The sequence below is a fragment of the Protopterus annectens genome, chromosome 4.part1 (genome assembly GCF_019279795.1).
Source record: "Protopterus annectens isolate FY-2018-M chromosome 4.part1, PAN1.0, whole genome shotgun sequence".
Lineage (NCBI taxonomy): Eukaryota > Metazoa > Chordata > Ceratodontiformes > Protopteridae > Protopterus > Protopterus annectens.
In genome coordinates, this window is record NC_056734.1 from 172498773 (window position 1) to 172517679 (window position 18907).

General features: G+C 38.5%; 1 protein-coding gene across 2 annotated transcripts in view; it reads right to left on the bottom strand.

Annotated features, from left to right (window-relative positions):
• Window positions 1-18907, bottom strand: part of LRRC34 (leucine rich repeat containing 34) — a 958875-nt gene that overhangs the window by 473390 nt on the left and 466578 nt on the right. For both annotated transcript variants that reach the window (XM_044070081.1, XM_044070080.1), the window contains one exon: window positions 7831-7926. In XM_044070081.1, the coding sequence (XP_043926016.1) occupies window positions 7831-7926 (96 nt within the window). The remainder of the gene's footprint in view (window positions 1-7830; window positions 7927-18907) is intronic.

Sequence of the window (18907 nt, forward strand, 5' to 3'; positions counted from 1 at the left end):
ATGTAATAAGCTTGTTAAGTTTGGATCATGTTGTGTTGTGTCATCAGAATTCCTTTTTTTTTTTCAAAAGTTCTATATTCATTTTATAACACAATAACTTAACAGAATAGTAACAAGAAAAAACAAACTACGTACAATGTCCATAACAACTAAAAAAGCAATATACACAGGAAAACATTTAATATTTCCCTAACAGATTAGACAATTTTGTCCAAGCAATTAAATAATGACTTGTGTTGTCAGTCCTTGCTTTAATAGTAGCAATCTCATTCTTACAAATGTATTTCACAAGATGAATAAACTCAACTATAAACAGGAGTAGATTGGGATTTCCAATTTTTAGTAACCATTTTCCTTGCTACAGAGAGGATAGACTATTGTAAAAGTGTTTGATTTTTAGGAATGGCTTCAGGAACAGGAACATTGAAAAGGATAAGGGAGTCAGAAATTACACAGTTGTCATTCCATAGGGCTTTACAAAGATATTTAAAGTGTAACCAAAATGGGGAAATTATTTTGCAAATAACAACCTAATGTATCCAGTCAGCATCAGGGTGTCCACATCTCAAGCAGTGTATTTCATCTTTCTTGTACATCACTGTTAGTCTGTGTGGGGTGAAAAAACATCTATGTAAAAATTTCTACACATGCCAGAACAGGGAAGGTGTGGATTCCTTCACCGAATGTATTTAACTTCACTTGAATAATTACAAAAAGAAACACCTGTTTTGCTAAAATAATTTCTGAGAATTTTATAAACAACAGATATATATGAAGTGCTTTTTCAGAGAGCTATTAATAATTGTTGAGATAAAATCCAATATTTTTAAATTACTCTTACTATATGCCTCTAATTAGGGTACGAGCTTAGCATGTATAAAATCTTTACAAGTTTGGATGTCCAGCCAATTGCAATTTTGCAAACTATATCTGCTCATCAAATAGTCTGCAGAACTTATTTTATTAGATGAGAGAAATTGATTCCAATATAATAGGTCACCCTTCTTAAATTCTAACATTTTTTGAGTATCAAAATATATCATTCACTTGCATAAGCAATAGGAAACATTATTAATAAAGTCTTGATTAACTGATTAGAAAACATAAGCTTTCTAAACAACAGCAATATTTGGTTTATAAGAGATGTAAGAACAAGTTTTGACCTTTCACTTTGAATGTATATTTTAACATACATATAAAGATGTTTGTATGTATTTGAGTATATGGTTCAAGCAATGTCCTATTGCTATTAGGAAGTAAGGTTTCATGTACTGATTTCCAATATGATGCATAAGAAGTATTATCCCAAAGCAACACTATGTTAATAAATGCAGCGTTTAAATAAAAATCATATTTGGAAACCCTATACCTCCTTCATCTCAGCTTGTGGTGTGCCAGAGGAGAAATTCTTGGTTTTTTTTGGATACCAAAGGAAGTTGAGTAATAAGTTATTAATTTTCTGTTTAATTATGACAGGTGGGAGAATTATTATAGCTTGGCCAATGAACAAGATTTTAGGTAACAGTATAATTTTGATTAAAGTTAGTCTGTCTTCAATTGTAAAGAAAAGTCTGTTCCAACTGTTTAATAGACTAGTAATTGAGTTTATAAGTTGTTGGTAATTAGATGGGAGTGATTTTTTTATAATTAGATTCAATAATGATATCTAGATATTTAATATGCATGCCCTCCAGTTTATGTCTCTTTTTGATCTAAGTTTCATAGCAACATTTTATTCACTAGAAGTACCTGAGTTTTGTTGAGATTGAATTTAGACCAGAGATGTTTGCAAAGAAGTCTAGATTATGTAACAGGTGATATCTACTAAATTTTCAGTATCATTAGAAGTTATTAGTAGGTCATCAACAAACAGTTGTATCTTGGGGATAATGTGTCTGACACTTTATATCCTTTAACATTGTCATTATTTCTAACATAATTTGCAAGAGGCTCAATAGCCAGGGCAAAGAGTAATGGGGAGAGGGGGCACCCCTGTTTAGTACCACTTAATATTTTGAATGGGCTAGATAGATAAGATCCAATCTTTGCATAGGCTATGGACTTTTCATATAATTTTTTAATTAATCCTATAAAGTTTGAGGAGAATTTGTATTTTTGCAGAGCTTTAAACAGATATGGCCAACTTAGGGAGTCGAAAGCTTTATCTATATCAAGGCTTAAAATAGAAAGCTCACTTTTTTCTTGTTTGCCAAGTCTAGTAAGGAGAGTAATCTAGTTATATTGTCTTGTACCTTTCTGTTTTTGATAAACACGGTTTGGTCTTCATGAATTAATACTAAAAAAATATTATTTAATCTGTCTGCTAAGATAGACATGAATATCTTGTAATCAGTGTTAAGCAAAAAATTGGCCTGTATGATGTGCAAAGGTTGGGATCTTTATTTAGTTTTAAGATGGGAGAGATGACAGAATATTTCCATGAGGGAGGAATGTTTGCTGTAGTTTTAACTTCTTGGAATGCAAAGAGTAAGATTTTCAAGATGTTATCAGGTAAGAGTTTGTAAAATTCCAGAATTAGACCATCCAGCCCTGGTGGCATTTTTCTCTTAAGATTTTTTATTTGTTCCTTTAATTCTTTAAAGGAAAAGGGTTTATTTATGTTATTAATATTGTGTTTGGATAGTGAGGCGCGTCTGTTGTTCATAGGTTCATAGGTTCATAGGTTCATACTAGGCTATCTGCCCAAGGGCATTTATAAGCCTAGCCCATAGTTATGTGGCTTTCGCCACCCCTTTAGTTTGAATAAAAACTATGCCTATCATTTGCTGTGCCTCTGTCAAGCAGTGACACTGAGAACCTCTTGCTGTGAGGTGACAATGCTACCACTGCACCACTGTGCCGTCCATATTAAATGTAAGCATAGTGAAAGGATACACACGTTTACACCCATTGTAGAGGAGAGGATTTACCTCGGGAATTGCGTAATGTGCAAGGTGATTCAAAGATTAGCATACTACAGAAGTTTTTAATATTATAAGGTATGATTCTGAATGTACTAAAATATTTTTAGAAGTACTGAAGGGTGCCTCCATTTATTGACAAACATATTGGAGTTTTTAAAACTACAATCATATAGGGAACAAGAAGTTATTATAGCAGATCACATTAGTTTAGTGGATTTGTGTTTTTTTATTGGTCTCTATTGCTTTTAACTGAAATTTCATGCTGTATATGTATGTGATAATGATGAGACAGATGAATAAATGCTGTCAAAATTCCATCAAAAAATAAGCAGGCCGGAACTTTTGAGTGAAGTGAAGCTTTTAAGCATAACTTGTAAAATGATGGCTTTTTAAAATAAAGGCTCCAAATTACCAACCATACACAGCTATAAGATATATTAGCTAAATGGAGCACATTCCAGAAATTCAGTTAAGTAGTAAATGTATATATAATAATAAAATGTCACCACTTTCTTTTTAATTACTTAACAATAACACAGAAAGCATTTCTCTCTCTCTCCTGCAGTGATTAAATACTATGACACTAGGACTAAAACAGAAAGGAAAGGCACATACATGAAGAAATAAGTATAGAATATAAAATAAATATATATAAATATATGAAATAAGTGATTTTACACCATTTCACTAGTGCTATGCCATGTATATAATGAGATAAAAGTATAAAATAGTTTGCAGATGGATAAGATTTTGATTTACTTGAATTTTGAGTAATATATATTATTTATAAAGTTAGCATTGTTGTGGGAAAGATAATAGGAGAGAAAAAAGTTACATTACCTTCTGTGTACGATTCCACATTATTCAGAAGGGAGAAAACAAAAACTTGCATAAAGTGTGAAGTTATGTATAATCATTTGTCTCTGGGTTTCTTTTTTCTTTAATAGTCCACTTATTTTTTGAAACTTGTCTTTTTAAGTTCATTGAAGAATCCATGAGTTCAGGTTGACTTAAATGGTTCTTTTTTGGACAAATGTAGATACTTCGAGAGAGTCAAAAGTTTTCTTTCCTTCTGGCAGGGATAGTCTTATTCTTGCTGGAAATATGAGCTGTGCTTTGATTCCTTCCTTTTTTTAATGATTTTATTAGAGGGACACATGCTCTTCTTTTGGACATTACAAGGGGTGAAAAGTCATTGTCAAACCTGATAGTTTGGTCACCAATTTTAATGGAGCAAGGGACCAGGCAGTTCTTAAAACAAGGTCTTTGTCTTGAGTAGAGATAACTCTTACAATACTCTTGGACAGCTGTTTTTACTGGATACAGGAGTTGTATTTAAAGACCTGTGCGCCCTTTCTATCCCGAAGGATAGTGCTCAAGTAGGTTTAGGATTTTAGGAATCGAAGAAGTTAGGAAAATTAATCATACTGTCCCCCTCCATCTGCTCTGGGATGCCATGATTCTTATGTTGTTTCTCCTGGATCTGTTCTCAGTGCCATCTATCTTTTCAATGAGTCTGGTGTTTTCTTGAAGAAAGTTTATGTTATTCTCTCTTTCTGGTAACCTGTAGTCTACATCTTCCAAAGCAGCAATCTGGGCAGTTTGTTGTTTAAGGACATCATTTAATAAGGTTATTTGTTTGGTGGTATCTTCTTTTTTATATTGTCCACTTTTAAGTCTAATTTGTCTAATTTACCCACAGAGTCTTGAACTGTAGTAAGGATTTCCTGTATTTCTTTCTTCATTGGAGTTTCTTGCTAAGCAAATTTGGAGCTGCTCATCTTCCTTTGTGAATGTGATTTCAATGTCCATTCTATATGAAAGTTTGATAGGAAAATATGAAAATTTTAGCTTAAAAATTACACCAACTTGCAGCTTATAACTTCCATAATCTGGTTTTAGTAGTTTCAGGTCTTTGTTGGTGAACTTAAACAAAAAATCCTGTCAGGAAAAAATGAAGACTGCAGAGCTCAAGAACTCTGCTGTTTTCAGCTTGCCATCCAAGCCACACCCCCATGTCATCAGAATTTTTTACAGTTAAGATTGACACAGCTATATCCAGTAGGGATGTAACACTTTTTTACCAACCTCCAAATGTTTCCACTGAGGCTGATCTCAAATTATGTCATCTTATTAGAAGTTGTTTCAAAAACAAGACTGACATTATTGAAGGTGATTTAAATACCTCCAGTGTTGATTGGTATGTTCCTACTTCTAGTTACAAGATTATAAATAAAATAATTTAGTACAGAATGTATACTTGCTATTCAAAAGTAGTGAGTGACAATACTAGGGCAATAATATTTTGGATGTGGTATGGTTAAAAAAGGCATTGTGTGCCTCATCTTGCAGCAATGAGCTTCAACTGGGGAGGTATGATCTTCTTTGTGTGGTAACTGAGGTTGCATCTATCATTGCTCCTATTTATAAGAAGAAGGAGCTGAACAGAAAGTTTATTTTTCAGACTTTGCAGCCATAAATAATCAAATACTATCACTGAATTGGGATCCCGATTTAAATGCTCAGTCAATACAGGAAAGACAAATTAAATTGTATAACTTTATCAACAGACTGATATGCCAAAATGTCTCTATTGATAATGTTTCTGTGGTTAATACCCCCCCAATGGTGGAATTGCATACTTTCACACAATGAATGTATAAAGAATATGGATATGGCAAACGCATTAAGTTACAAAAGATTAAAAATATATTATTCCAAGCTAATTTATAAAATAAAGTCTGAATGAAAAAGCAAATAGGCTACTGATGTAAAAGAAAATCATAAGGCCTTATTTAGACATCTAAAGAGTGACTTATCTGGGATTTCCATAATAAATGGTGGGAATCTTTTCACTGAGCCAAAGGATATTTCTGAAGATGGCTTTTTAAAAAGATTACATGTTGATAATCCTATAAGATCTCCCTTTTTAGATATTTAAGGAATCTGCCCAATAATACAGGCTGATGATATAAAACAGACATTGTCCAATATTAAGTCAAATTCTACAGGTGGATCAGATGCCTTAAATGGATATTTTCTTAAGGGATTTGCTGAAAATTTGACACCATGTCTCACTGATCGATTTTAAAGACCATTAGAAGAAGGTTATGTGCCACCTAAATGGATAAAGGCAACTGGAATTCCCATTCAAAAATGCCATCTCAGTAAGTCTGCTAAAGACAATAGACCAATTAGCCTTGCCTGCATCTTGGGAAAATCCTTTGACGAAGCAATTCTTTCAAACATGTTTGATTTTAGCACTGTCATATATCAGCATGGATTCCTACCAGGGCATTCTTGCTTATCAGACTTAATAAAGCTTTATGAATACATTATACATTCTCTTGACCAAGGTTTGGCTCTTGTTATCCTCTACTTAGACTTTGTTAAAGATTTTGACTCTGTGTCCCATGAAGTTTTTATTTACATCAAAGAAAAGTTTAATATGAATTATTATATTGCCAGATGAGTGACAAATTGACTGCTGTCCAGAAAGTGCAGGGTAACAATTAAAAACTGTTGCTCAAACTACAAGTCTGTAGGCAAGGGCATTCCTCAGGGATCTGTATTGGGTCCCTTGTTCTTTAATATTTTAATGGCTGATTGTCCAATTCTAGGAAAGGCTTGGACAAGTAAATGTGCTGTCAGTATTAAAATTGCCAGCAGAATTGCCAACGCTAAGGATCAATATTTACTTCTACATGATGAAGCTATGGGTGCTATTTTGGGTATTGTACTTGCAAAACACAATGCATACATCAGAAATAACAATAGGAAATCTAACAGTTAAGCTGTTAACTCTTCACTAAAATACTAATTTTTACATCACAGAGCTGGAAGGTTATGGAATTCCTTGCACCTATATACAAGACATGTTAATGAGCTGGAGAGATTTAAGAAATATTGGATTCCTGGTTTAAGAACATTACTTTCGCACCAAGGTCATTAATGAAGTAAACTCAAATGGGCAACTGAGTCATTAAATCATACATTGTAGTCTGTTATGATACAGTATACAATGAGTATAAGGTATACTGTTTCTGGAAACTTTTGATAAGAGTATTAAGTTTAAAAGTGAAAATATCCATGATATGACTAATAGGTTAATACAGCTTTTCAAGCATACAGTATACAAGACTATTTAAATGTCACCAGCTATTATGCAACTGACTAATTCACATAAACAGATCTAGCCTTTTACAACTGATAATTTCAGTATTCATTCTTGTTTCCCGAGCCTGCTTTGACCAGAACTAACATAAAACAGTATGACTACAGCACTACCAACAAAAAGTTGAGCTGTCCCTTTATGCAGTACCAGCTGGTAGTATGATGCTTGTTTTGCATTCATGTGCTTGTCTCTCCCCATTTTGTATTGCCATCTCTTCCAGCATGTTCCCAGGTTAAACATTCAGAGAGAATACTAAGCCAGGTTATAATTACAAATCAGTTACAAATTATTCGACTGAGTGAATAGTACTTTGATTAGCAGTTTTACTTCGGTCATGTAAGCAAAGTGTTTTAAGATAGTTCAGTTTGGGTGTCTGCACCAAATGTTGGAAAAGTCCTATATTATTCACAGATTTTTGAATTATTTATGAAACAAATTCCCAACTTACTCAAGTGCTACATACACTGGCCCATGCACTGAATAATGCAAATGTGGAATATTTTTCACACCTTTTTCAATTACTTAAATAAATTCAAAACAAATTACAGTACCACATATGCCGGCTCTTATTTAGTAATGTGCAGAACTTTACAGACGCAGTCACTGGTTTACATACTTTTAGGCCAATGCTGTATTAACATTTTCAATCATTTACAGGTGAAAAACACTTCCTTCAGGACAGACTGCATTCTACTAGAAAACTGACCATGCTGTCTACTATTAATTGCCTACCTGTAGGTCATACAGCAAAGGGCGACTCAGATTGATGGATTTGATAGTACTGTTATGAGTGAGAACAGTAGCCAATGCAATCAGACTTTGAGTACCCTGAAAAAAAAAAATAAAATTACAGTACTTCAGTAACATAACATTACGAAAAACCTTCAGGGACTGCAAAATGACAAATAAGTATCTTATGCATGTTTTATGCAAAAAGAATGTGAGGCTCCTACTTTTTTTTTCTTGAATGACTTCACCAAAAACAAAATAGTCCTATGAAAACTCATAGTTCTTAGAATTAGTCAAAGTCAGATTTAAACTGAAAGAGTCCAAAGACCTAGAGAAGTTGCAATCAAATTCAATACAATGAATCATTTTATGTTTGCCTTTCAATTAAAAAAATGACAGAGTACAAGCTGAAAAATCTTTATTAACCTCCTGTGTCTTAGTCATTGACATTCAAGTGATTAAACAAAATGAATCATGGAACATCTTTGTATAGGCACACACAACAGTACTTATGAAATTAAATAGTAATTAATGAAAACAATAAGAGGCAATAATTAAAGATCTAAAACAAGAAATAAAATAATTAAAATAATTAAAAGCAATTATATGGTGCATTCTAATACAGAGCTATAGAAACTAATAAAATAAGGAATTTCATTTCAAGTTAGAATTAAGTCCCTTAAGATACATTCTGAAACTTTAAAATCAAGACAGTTCCCTTGTTCTCCATGACACGTTTAATACAAGCTATGCATCTATTATCATATTTTACTTGGCATAAAAAGTGCATAATATTTCTGATAGGGAACTGTCATAATGACTAGAGAAATTTAGGGCAATGGAGTTCTGCACATTCTAATTAGAAATGCCCATTTGATAGTCCCAGGTCCTTACTCTGACTTTTCTTTTTCTCTCACCAATTTAGGTAAGATTACAAAGAGGCTTTTGCACACATAATACATTCACTTTGAGAGCTGAAGTTGCCTACAGTAACAAAATAACTACCATTAATAGAAACACTTTTAGAAGAAAAAGGGCAACATTAGATACAAAAGTAATGTACTCACCTTAACTACAGATCTGTGTTGTCTTCATTTTGTCTGGTTCAACCATCGGATCCAACAGTATCCACCCTCAGTGCTTTTTAGAAGCTGTGGCTCCAGTGCTCTGACTCCTCCCCTACTCATAATCCTTCTCTTCCTCCAAATACCTCTTATTGAATATGTCTACCCATCAATAAACAAATGTTCATTATTTCATAAAAAGAAATGGGTCTATATCACAACATCGAAGTGTCAAAACTTCAAACCCAAAACCATGAAAGCTGAAAACCTCAAAGACTGAGAATAGCAATTTTTTTTCCCCTGGGAAAAATTCACTGTTCCAGTACAAAATACGAAACACATGAACAGTACAAACTATTTCTAATGTGGGGGGCTATGCCCCCCACACCCCCCTACTTAAATATACCAACTCCGAGATCGCACACCACAGTGGAGGAAATAGTGAAGTTGCAGAAATGGCCCACCAAATTCTTTCCCGGGAAAGAATTTGATGTTCCGCGGCTTCGATATTTTCAGTCTTCGAACTTTCAAGTTCGAGATTTTGGAATTCAAACTTTTCAGCATTTGAAGTTTTGATATACACCAAAAAGAAATACCTGGTGATCTATGCCAGGACATGACCTAGAGAAACTGCAACCAACTGAGATTGTATAATGACAAGGTTCTTGGCTAGGTCCGTTCAATCAAAGAGGAGCACTAGGTGAGAAAAACTGGAAGGGGAAAGGAGAGAGGGATGTTGAACTGGATGAAAAGAAGACAAAATGCATCTATCATTATGGTGAGTACATAAATTTCGTATCCTATGTTGCCTTCCGTCGACTGTTTCAACCTTTGGAACAGATTCCCTAGCTACCAAAAATCTTTGGGAGGTATCGAGGAAGGAAATTCCTAAGAATGGTAGAGCCAAAAGATGCCCTGACTCTTGATTGTATTTCTAGCTTGTAATGGGATATGAATATGTGGACCATGCACAAAGCTGCTGTATTATACATTTTGTCGATAGGAACTTTACGCATAAAGGCAGTAGAAGTAGCAACAGACTTTACTGAATGAGCTCTTGGTTTCTCGGTTAAAGAAAGACCCAATTTGTCATAGACAAAAACTACGCTGTCCGAAAGCCACCTTAACAATGTGATTTTACAAACACTCTGGTCTAACTTAGCTCTAGAGAAAGCTATTATCAGCTGATCAGAGATCATAAAATCATTAGTCTTGTAGAGATAAAATCTAAGTTGTCTCTGAACATCTACTAAATGCAGAGTATACTCTCCTTTATTAGAAAATTTTAGAAAGAATAGTAGTGTTGTCGCCTCACAGTAAGACACTGTCCGGTTCAATTTTCAGCTAGAGCGTCTTCTGCGTGGAGACATGTGTGAATGGGCGTACCTTCGTTGAAGGTTGTGCGTCAGAGCTGGTAATTCGGCACGTAAAAATCAACTACCAATCATTAGCGGACCGGAGTTCCGCTGTGGCGACCCCTAACCGAGAAAAGCAGAAAGACACAACAACAACAAAGTAGCAAATTAATGGTTTGATTAAGGTTAATTTTGGATGCCATTTTTGGAATGAACATGGGATTTGTTCTCAAAGAAGCCCTGTCATTCCAGAAGATCAAGAGGGTTTACAAGAAAGTGCTTTTAACAGTGCTGTTGCTGCAGGTTCAAAAGGAAGTACTGTTAACACTTGAAGCATGATAGCTATGCCCCATGGAGGGATTGGATTCTTACAGGTGGTCTCAATAAGAAGGTTATTTTCAGGAAGGCCTTTGAAATCTTTACTGAAGTATAACAGTCTGATTGTATCTAATACAGAAACTGAAAATAGCCACTAATTGTATCGTGACTGCTTAAAAGCTAGAACATTTTGGAAAAGATCCAACAAAAAGTCTAGAATAGAAGGGAGAAGAGTTGAAAAACAATGTATCCCTTTAGAGGCTGTCCGGACTGAAAACCTGTTATATTTGCCGAGTTACACTTTCCTGGTACTCGACTTTTGTGAAGCTGACAAAATATGAACTACCTGAGCAGAAAGTTTGGCATCTTTGGTCACCATTACAATTGGAGGTACTGTGTATTTAGCTTCAGTGTCTCTGGATAGGAGACGCTGCCCAGATGGGCGAGTCAGAAGACATAGATGGTAGCCCAACATCCAGGGAGGATATATTAGATGAGGCCAGAGGAAGGGAAACCAAACTTGCTGGAGCCAAAAAGGAGCAGTGAGGATTACCTTGGCCTTGCACCTTCTTGCTTTCTGAATAAACTTTGTTATTAGAGGAAAGGGGGAGAAGGCATATAGGAGACTCTGGGTCAATTCTGGACTACAGCATCCTTCAGTGATTGTCTCTGGAGAGCTGTGAGGGCAAAGTAGCTGCTGCACTTGTTAATGTACAAAGCAAAATGATCGCAGCATAGTTGACCCCCAGTTGCTGAAGACTTTATTCGCCACTGCTTGACTGGGGACATGAGGCAGAAGGATGGATCTGCTCAATTTCTCCGCTAATAAACTAGAAGTCCCTTGGATGTGCACTGCTATATGAAAGTGATGGGAAGACATTACCCATTGCTGCAATCTCATGGCATAAAGGACATGAATGTGTTTTGTCTTGCTTGTTGATGTACCAGACTACTACCATCCTGTCCATCTAGATGGAGATCACACCCTTGGGGAAGAGAGTCCAGGAAAGCCTACAATGCCAGGAGAACTGCTCTCATTTCTACGACACTGATGTGACGACTGGCCTCCACGTGCAAATACAAATCTTGGAGTAGCTTCCTTTTTCCCTTTGAAATGTCCCCTCACCCCAGGAGGGAAGTATCCACAGTTACTATGGCCATGGGAGGGTATAGAAAAAAAGGCCGGCCTTCCAAGAGAGCTGTCTAGGAAAATCATCATCTAATGTGAGATCTGCAAATGAGTGTCAGACGAATCTGAGCATGAAGAGGATGTGAAAACTGGGACCACTGTACAGAAAGGGTCCACTGAATAACTTTCATGTAGTATCTGACTAGAAGAACCAATTTTATTGTCAAATCTATCAGCCTTATCAATTGCAGGATAAGTCCTGTAGGAGGCAAGGAGTGTTAGAAAACTTGAAAGGCTACTTGATGCAGAGATACAATCTTGGACTCTGGGAAGATGTCTGTCTGATTGCTCATAATCAGGTGGTATCCGATGAACTTTGTCTGTTGTGTGGGTATCAACTGGCTCTTTGCTTGACTGTAGTCCCCCATTCCCGAAAAAGTTTGAGCAAGAAGTCCTGTTGCTGGACCAGAAGATCCCTGGTTGGGGTGGTGAGGAGTCAACTGTTTAAAAATGGGAACACCTGGAACCCTAATAGTCTGAGATATGCTGCAACCACTGCCATGCATTTGGTGAACATCTGGGGGCTGCGATAACTGCAAAGGGCAGTGCCCTGAAATGGAATGGATTGGCTCCCAGGCAGAAACACAGAAATCTCCTGGATTGCCTTGCTACCTTGATATGGTAGCAGGCATCCTGGAGATCTACAGAGCATATCCAGTTGTCCTTCCTTAGAAGAGGTAGAATGGACCGAAATCTAACCATCCAGAACTCTGTCTATCAACAAACTGCTTGAGATGATTGAGGTCCAAAATAGGCCTTCTGCCTTTTTTAGAACTAAGAAGAATCTGGAATAGACTCCAGATTCTAACTGGTCTTGGAGGGAGTGGGGGTGGGGGGCTGCTGGATGACTCTTTTTTCCAACAGCTTTAAGACTTCTACTGTTGTAGATTCCATCTGATCAGGTGGCACTGTGCGCATCGGTGTTTGTTTTTGAGGTTGGGAAATAAAGGGAATATTGTAGCCTTTGATGATCATCCTCACCAACCAAGTATCTAGTGTGATGGCCTGTCAGGTTTGAGGGTGCACTGAAAAGTTACCCCAACTGCCTTCAGAGTGCAGCAATCGACCATTCCTTCAGGAGAACTGGAAGGATTTCTCAGTAAATGGACTGTGAAATCCCAAATTCTGCAGTTTGCCTCTGAACCTAGGCAATGTCCATTAAAAATGCACCCCCCCCCCCCCGACTTGGGAGGACCTGTCAGCAGGAGCTTTCTGGTTGAACCCCTGAGATTTTCTGAACTACATCTTCTTACCAACCCTCTGATTCCTGAAAACGTTCTCTGAAGGATAGAGATGCAGATTCCAACAGCAAAAAGAGTCTTACCATCCAGGTAAAAGTTTCCTTTTCATTTGGTCTGAAAAGTGTTTAACCATCAAAAGGGGAGTTAAGGAAGGACGTCTTGAAACCTTCCCCAAAGTCATGTAATCATATCCAGGTGTGCCGGCGGATGGCTAGGCTGGTTTCTGCTACTCTCGCTTTATCAGCAGCTGCATTACACAGCAGACACACGGATACATTGGACATCGACTGTAAGGTATACAGCTGGGACTCCACTGTTTTCTGGATGTCCATCAGTAGGTTACTTGAGAGGGACTTGGTGAGATCCTTATACAAGTCCCTCTGGAAATGCATTATGTGGGCCAGGTAGTTCAGCACACTGAGTGGGAAAGTCTCTGGTGCATATGTCTGTTTCTCAAACCTGTCCAACACTCTTGATTCAGTGTTAGTAGGCTGGACAGGCATACCCTCTTTAGAGAGTTCCTTTTTAGTGGTTGCTGTCACAGCCATGGCATCTACTGGGGACCCTTTTCCAGTGTGCTCTATACTTTGGTGTATCAGGATATTATCTAGCTTCTTAATAAATGGCTCTACAGTATCAAGATCCTGCCAAGCCTGCTGAGCTACCAGGTCTATACGTGTATCAACAGCGGTAATACCCAGGAAGTGGAAGAGTCAGCTCCAAGAAACACAGACTCCCCAGGGGAGGGTATATCAGTGCACCAACCCTCTTCTTGTTCCATCAATTCCCAAATGTCATCAAAGGTGATGTCCTCCAGAAGGGATCTTGGGGATCCATTCCAGTCATCCACGTCTATGTCTTCTGTGACTGACTGCAGGCAGAAATTTAAATGTCTCCTCTTACAAGTCTGTTTTCTGCAACCCTTCCTCATTGGGACTTCTGGAGACAGATCAGAGTCAGACTAGGAGCTAGCATGGGGAGCAGCCCAGAGACTGAATAAAGCTGACTGTCCATGTTGACATAGATATGCAGAGTCAGATGCAATGTCCAAAAGATGTTGGGACAGAACAGAGCCTCTTTTCTTGACCTGGGAAGAACCTTTTCAAAAGCCTCAAATGCCAATGCAGAGATCAGAGCCAAAGAGACTTCCCTACTTTCAAAACGATATGTAGGAAAAGCCTCCCCTGATCTGCCTGTGATCTGAAGTCAACAATGGAGCAGAATTATCGAATGCTGATGGGAAGAGATGGCTCTGAAAGTTTTGCTGTTGAAACTACACCTCAAGCCCTGGCACCAATGCTTTGACTCCAAGATGGGTTCCAATCTAAAGACATCAGAGTTGAGAGAGAAAGGGATACTGTCAGAGTCTAAGTCAACTACACTGTCAGATCTGATGTGGGTGCTCCTGGGAGGCTCAAACCCATGGGCCTCAGATCTAGTGGACAGACTGGAATAGGAAATACCAGTGCAGAGATTGTTTGAGCCATTCTTGGAATGTCCAGTGTGGATGAAGCTAAAAGGACCCCTAATTGAATTTGCATCCAAAGGAATCTCCACATCATCCTGATGACATCTGACTTGGTAAGGCTCCTCAATGAACAAACTGACCTAGAAGATGAAGCCACTGAAGATTGTCTTAAATTAGCAGCTCTCCTCCTGCAGGGATAGTGAATGGTGCTAACGGCTTCACACCTCTGAACAGAATCAAGAGGAGGTGTCAGTGACTAGGTGCGAGTGGGAGTTGGATCCATTTGTCTAAAAATGTTTGGTGCGGGGTCCTAGGGTTCCAATGGGACTGCCTCCTAGTCTTGTCTGTCCTTTTTTTTAATAGTTTGTCTTTCTCCCTTTTTTTCCTTTGATTTTTCCTTTTTTTTTTTCTTCCCTTGTCCCCCCCCCCCCAATTTTAGCTGGGTGACAGAGGAGGAGTAGGAGGAGGCGGAAGACTGGTTAGATACAGCTGGTTGGCTAGGGATATGACCTTTTTATAATAATTTGCCCTTACATCACTGCAGAACCTTGGTACCAAATGAGGCAGAAGTCTTGCAGTCAACTTCTAGATGAGATGCTCCTAGGCAGCAGACACAGGAGGAGTGCAGGTCCTATGGCAGAATCCTGGGGCTGCATGCCATACACTTTTTGAAAATTGTCTGCCATGAAAAGGCATGTTAAGCAACAAGCACAACACAGTCCTGCTACAAAGAAAAAACAGTCATTATCCTTAATACCATGAAATTATATAGAAAGAGATAACAGCTTTTCAAGTTAGGAAATTTAACTATAGCAAACAGTGCTTGGAGGAGAAAAAAAAGAAGCTATGTTCTTACTATAATGTTCATGTGTGTTGTCCATCTCGACCTTTATTTTTACTGATGGGTCGATTATGACATGTTGGATCTGTCCCGGCCTTTCCAATAACTTGAAGTCTTCAGCAAAGCTTGTGGGCCTCCTTTCCTTCCCATAATACAGTTCTCCAACTACCTCAGATCTTGTTTGCTCACTCAGAAGGTAAATTAATGTATACACCAATTATGATCCATTTCCTGGACAATGTCAGTATCTCTGAGTCTATGGAGATCCCAGAACCAATGTCTACTCGGTCTTCCAGGAGTTCTGGAAGGGGGTTTAGAGGGGGCTTGTGAGAGTAAAGCTTGAGATGGACAGCACACATGGAACGTTATGGTAAGAAAATAACTTCTGTGTGTGTTCTTGTCAATCTCACCTTTATTCTCACTAATGAGACCGCGTCTCAATCAATGTAATTCCTGCGTGGCTCATGGAAGAATGTTCCTCAGAATCATAGAATCAAAGGATGCCCTACTCCTGGAGGCCAAATCCACTTTGTAATAAGTAATAAAGGTATGCGGCTTAGCCTATATTGTTGCAGCACAGATACTGTCAACCATGAAAGGCTGCTGAAGTCACAACTGATCTAGTGGAGTGTGCTTTAACAGGAAATGGAAGAGGTTTGCTTTTTGAGGAGTAGATATAAGATATACAAAGGGCGAGCCATCTAGACAATGTAACTTTTGAGACTGGTAACCCTTTTCCGGTCTCAGAGTAAGATATAAAATGTTGATCTGATTTCCTAAATTGCAAAGTCCTGAGCAAGTAGAAACACAATTGTCTATGAACATCCAAAAGATGTAGAGAGCATTCGCCTTTGTTTTGGTATTTAGAAAGGAAAACAAGTAACTCAATAATTTGGTTTAGATTGCTTTCTGACAAGACCATGGGGAAAAAGGAAGGAATGGTAAGTAATGACACTTTATCCTTATAAAAAATTAAATATGAGTGTTTGGCCAAAATAGCCTGTAGTTCTGATACTCTTCTAGCTGATGTGAAAGCTACCAAGAAAAGTGTTTTCCAAGATAAGAATTTTAAATCGCATGTCGCTGAAGGTTCAAATGGTTCTTATATGGAGGTCTAATCATTGCTGTTCCCTCTAAAAAAACTCTGCAGAGTCTGTGTGACATAAGGGAAGAACCATTTTCTCCTACATGGTAATCTGAAATTGCAGCTAATTGGACTTTAATAGTAGATGCAGTCGCATCTTCATGAAATAGTTTTGCTAAGAATTCCAATATAGAATGAATGGGTGCAGAAAAAGGGATCAACCTGGTTATCAGTCACCCAGATAACAAATCTATTCCATTTACTCTTGTATATCTTACGTGTGGAAGTTTTATGGGAAGACAGCAGGCTATGCTTTACCAGAGATGACAGAAGGCGAATCCTGGCAATCAATGGAACTGGAGCAGCCAAGCTGTCAACTTGAGGTTGTGAAGGCTCGGATGTGTCATTCCTGAAGGATGCGTATGTAAATCTGGAACTGGGTCTAGAATCCATGGTTTGTCCCATAGATGAGACTGTAGAAAGGGAAACCAGATTTGATTAAGCCAATAAGGTGCAATGAGGATTATCGTGGTCTCCAACAGACTTGCTTTCTGTAGTAGTTTGGGAATCAGAGGAATCGGAGGGAAAGCATAATGGAGTCCCGGAGGCCAGTCATGAACAAGTGCATCCCTCGGTGACTCCCCCTCTGGAGGGATTAGGGCAAAGCAGTTGCTGCATTTGGCGTTGGTGAATGATGCAAAAAGGTCGCAGCAAGGCTGGCCCCATTTCTGGAAAATTTCTTCTGCTACTAATTGATTGAGGGACGACTCGTGTGGCCATAATATGGCCCTGCTCAGCTTGTCTGCACATTGCAATTAGAAAGAGATTGAAGAATGTTGCCCGTTGCCAAACCTTTAGAGCTTCTTGACAAAGAGGATTTGATCTGGTTCCCCCCTGCCTGTTTATGTACCAGACCACTGACATTCTCTGACTGAACTGCTATGGTTCCTAGAGGGAGAGAGTCTTGAAAAATCTGCAGTGCTAATAGCACTGGCCTCATCTCTAAAATGTTTATATGCAAGTGACCCTCGTGTTGTTGCCAGGTTCCTTGGACAGTCTTTCCCAGATAATACCCCCCCCCTCCCATCTGGGAAGCATCCGTGGGCACCGTGGCTTGGGGTTGAGGGAAAGTAAAGGGACAGCCCTGAGACACTGACAGAGAGCGAACCCACTACTCGAGATCCTTCTTGCAAGACCTGATTATAAGAATTTTGTGAGACATCGGAAGGTCTAGAATCGACTGTGTGGAAAGCAACCATTGCAGAATCCTCATGTGCATGTGTACTCATGCTAGAGGGATGAGTACAATAGATGCTGCCATCTTTCCCAAATTCTGTAGTACTTGCTTCGCTGTGGCTCACTTTTTTCTGATAAGTTGCCTGACATGCAGGCGAAAGTCGAGTACTCTATCTAGTAGAAGTATTAGTACAAGGTTGACTGTATTTATTTCTGCACCTATAAAGGTTCAATTTTGAGATGCCTCTAAGGAGGATTTGATATAATTTATGGAAATTCCTAGTTTGGAGCAGAACTGAGGTACATAATCCCTGGCTTGTAGCAGCAGACATCTGGTCGGGGCAGTTATGAGCCAGTGGTCCAAATATGGGAACACCCGGATTCCTTAATGCCATGCATTTGGTGAACACTTTGGGGGCTGCAGTGAAACCAAAGGGCAGAACTAGAAACTGGAAATGACTCCCAGCCAGAAGCGCAGGTACCTTCTGGATCGTCTTTCTATCTTGATATGGTAGTACGCATCCTGAAGGTCTATAGAGCACATCCAGTTGTCTTTTCCCAAGAATGGAATTATAGACTGCACTGTTACCATCTGGAACTTTTCTTCACCGATTAGTTCAGTTAGCTGAGATCCAATATTGGTCTCCAGTCCCCTGTCTTCTTTGGAACTAAAGAGAATCTTGAGTAAGTTCCGGATCCTCTCTGGTCTTCTGGGACTTCTTGGATGACTCTTTTCTTTAGCAACTTTTGAATTTGAATTTTTGAATTTCTAAAGTTGTTTGCTCCCATTGACTGGGTGGTACATCTGGAATTGACTTGTTTGTGGGAGCGGGGCAGGAAAAGGAAATTATATAACCCCTGGATATTATGTCTTGCTCCCATTTACCATCAGTGATGATCTGCCAGGTTTCGAGGTGCAAAGACAAATGATCCATGACTGTCTTCAGAGTTGAAGAGTCAGGCACTCCTTCAGGAGAGCTAAAAGGGTCTACTAGAGAAATATTCCCTAGAGGCCTGATTCTGCGGACCCCCTCTGCTGTGAGGATGGCATTTTTCATTACTGTTCCCCCCTGCTTCTACGGGAACTACCACCCTGTGTGTCCTGGTAAGACCACTGAGATTTCCTGTACCACATTTTCCCACTACCCCTAGGCTGAACAAGGAGAAGGTCACTGTTAGTTGCCTGTCGGGTGCCAGGATCTGCCACATAACACAAGCACTCAGATCACTCCAGAACAAGTACAAATACGACTCTGCCATTGTCTATGTTGGTGTGAATGACCT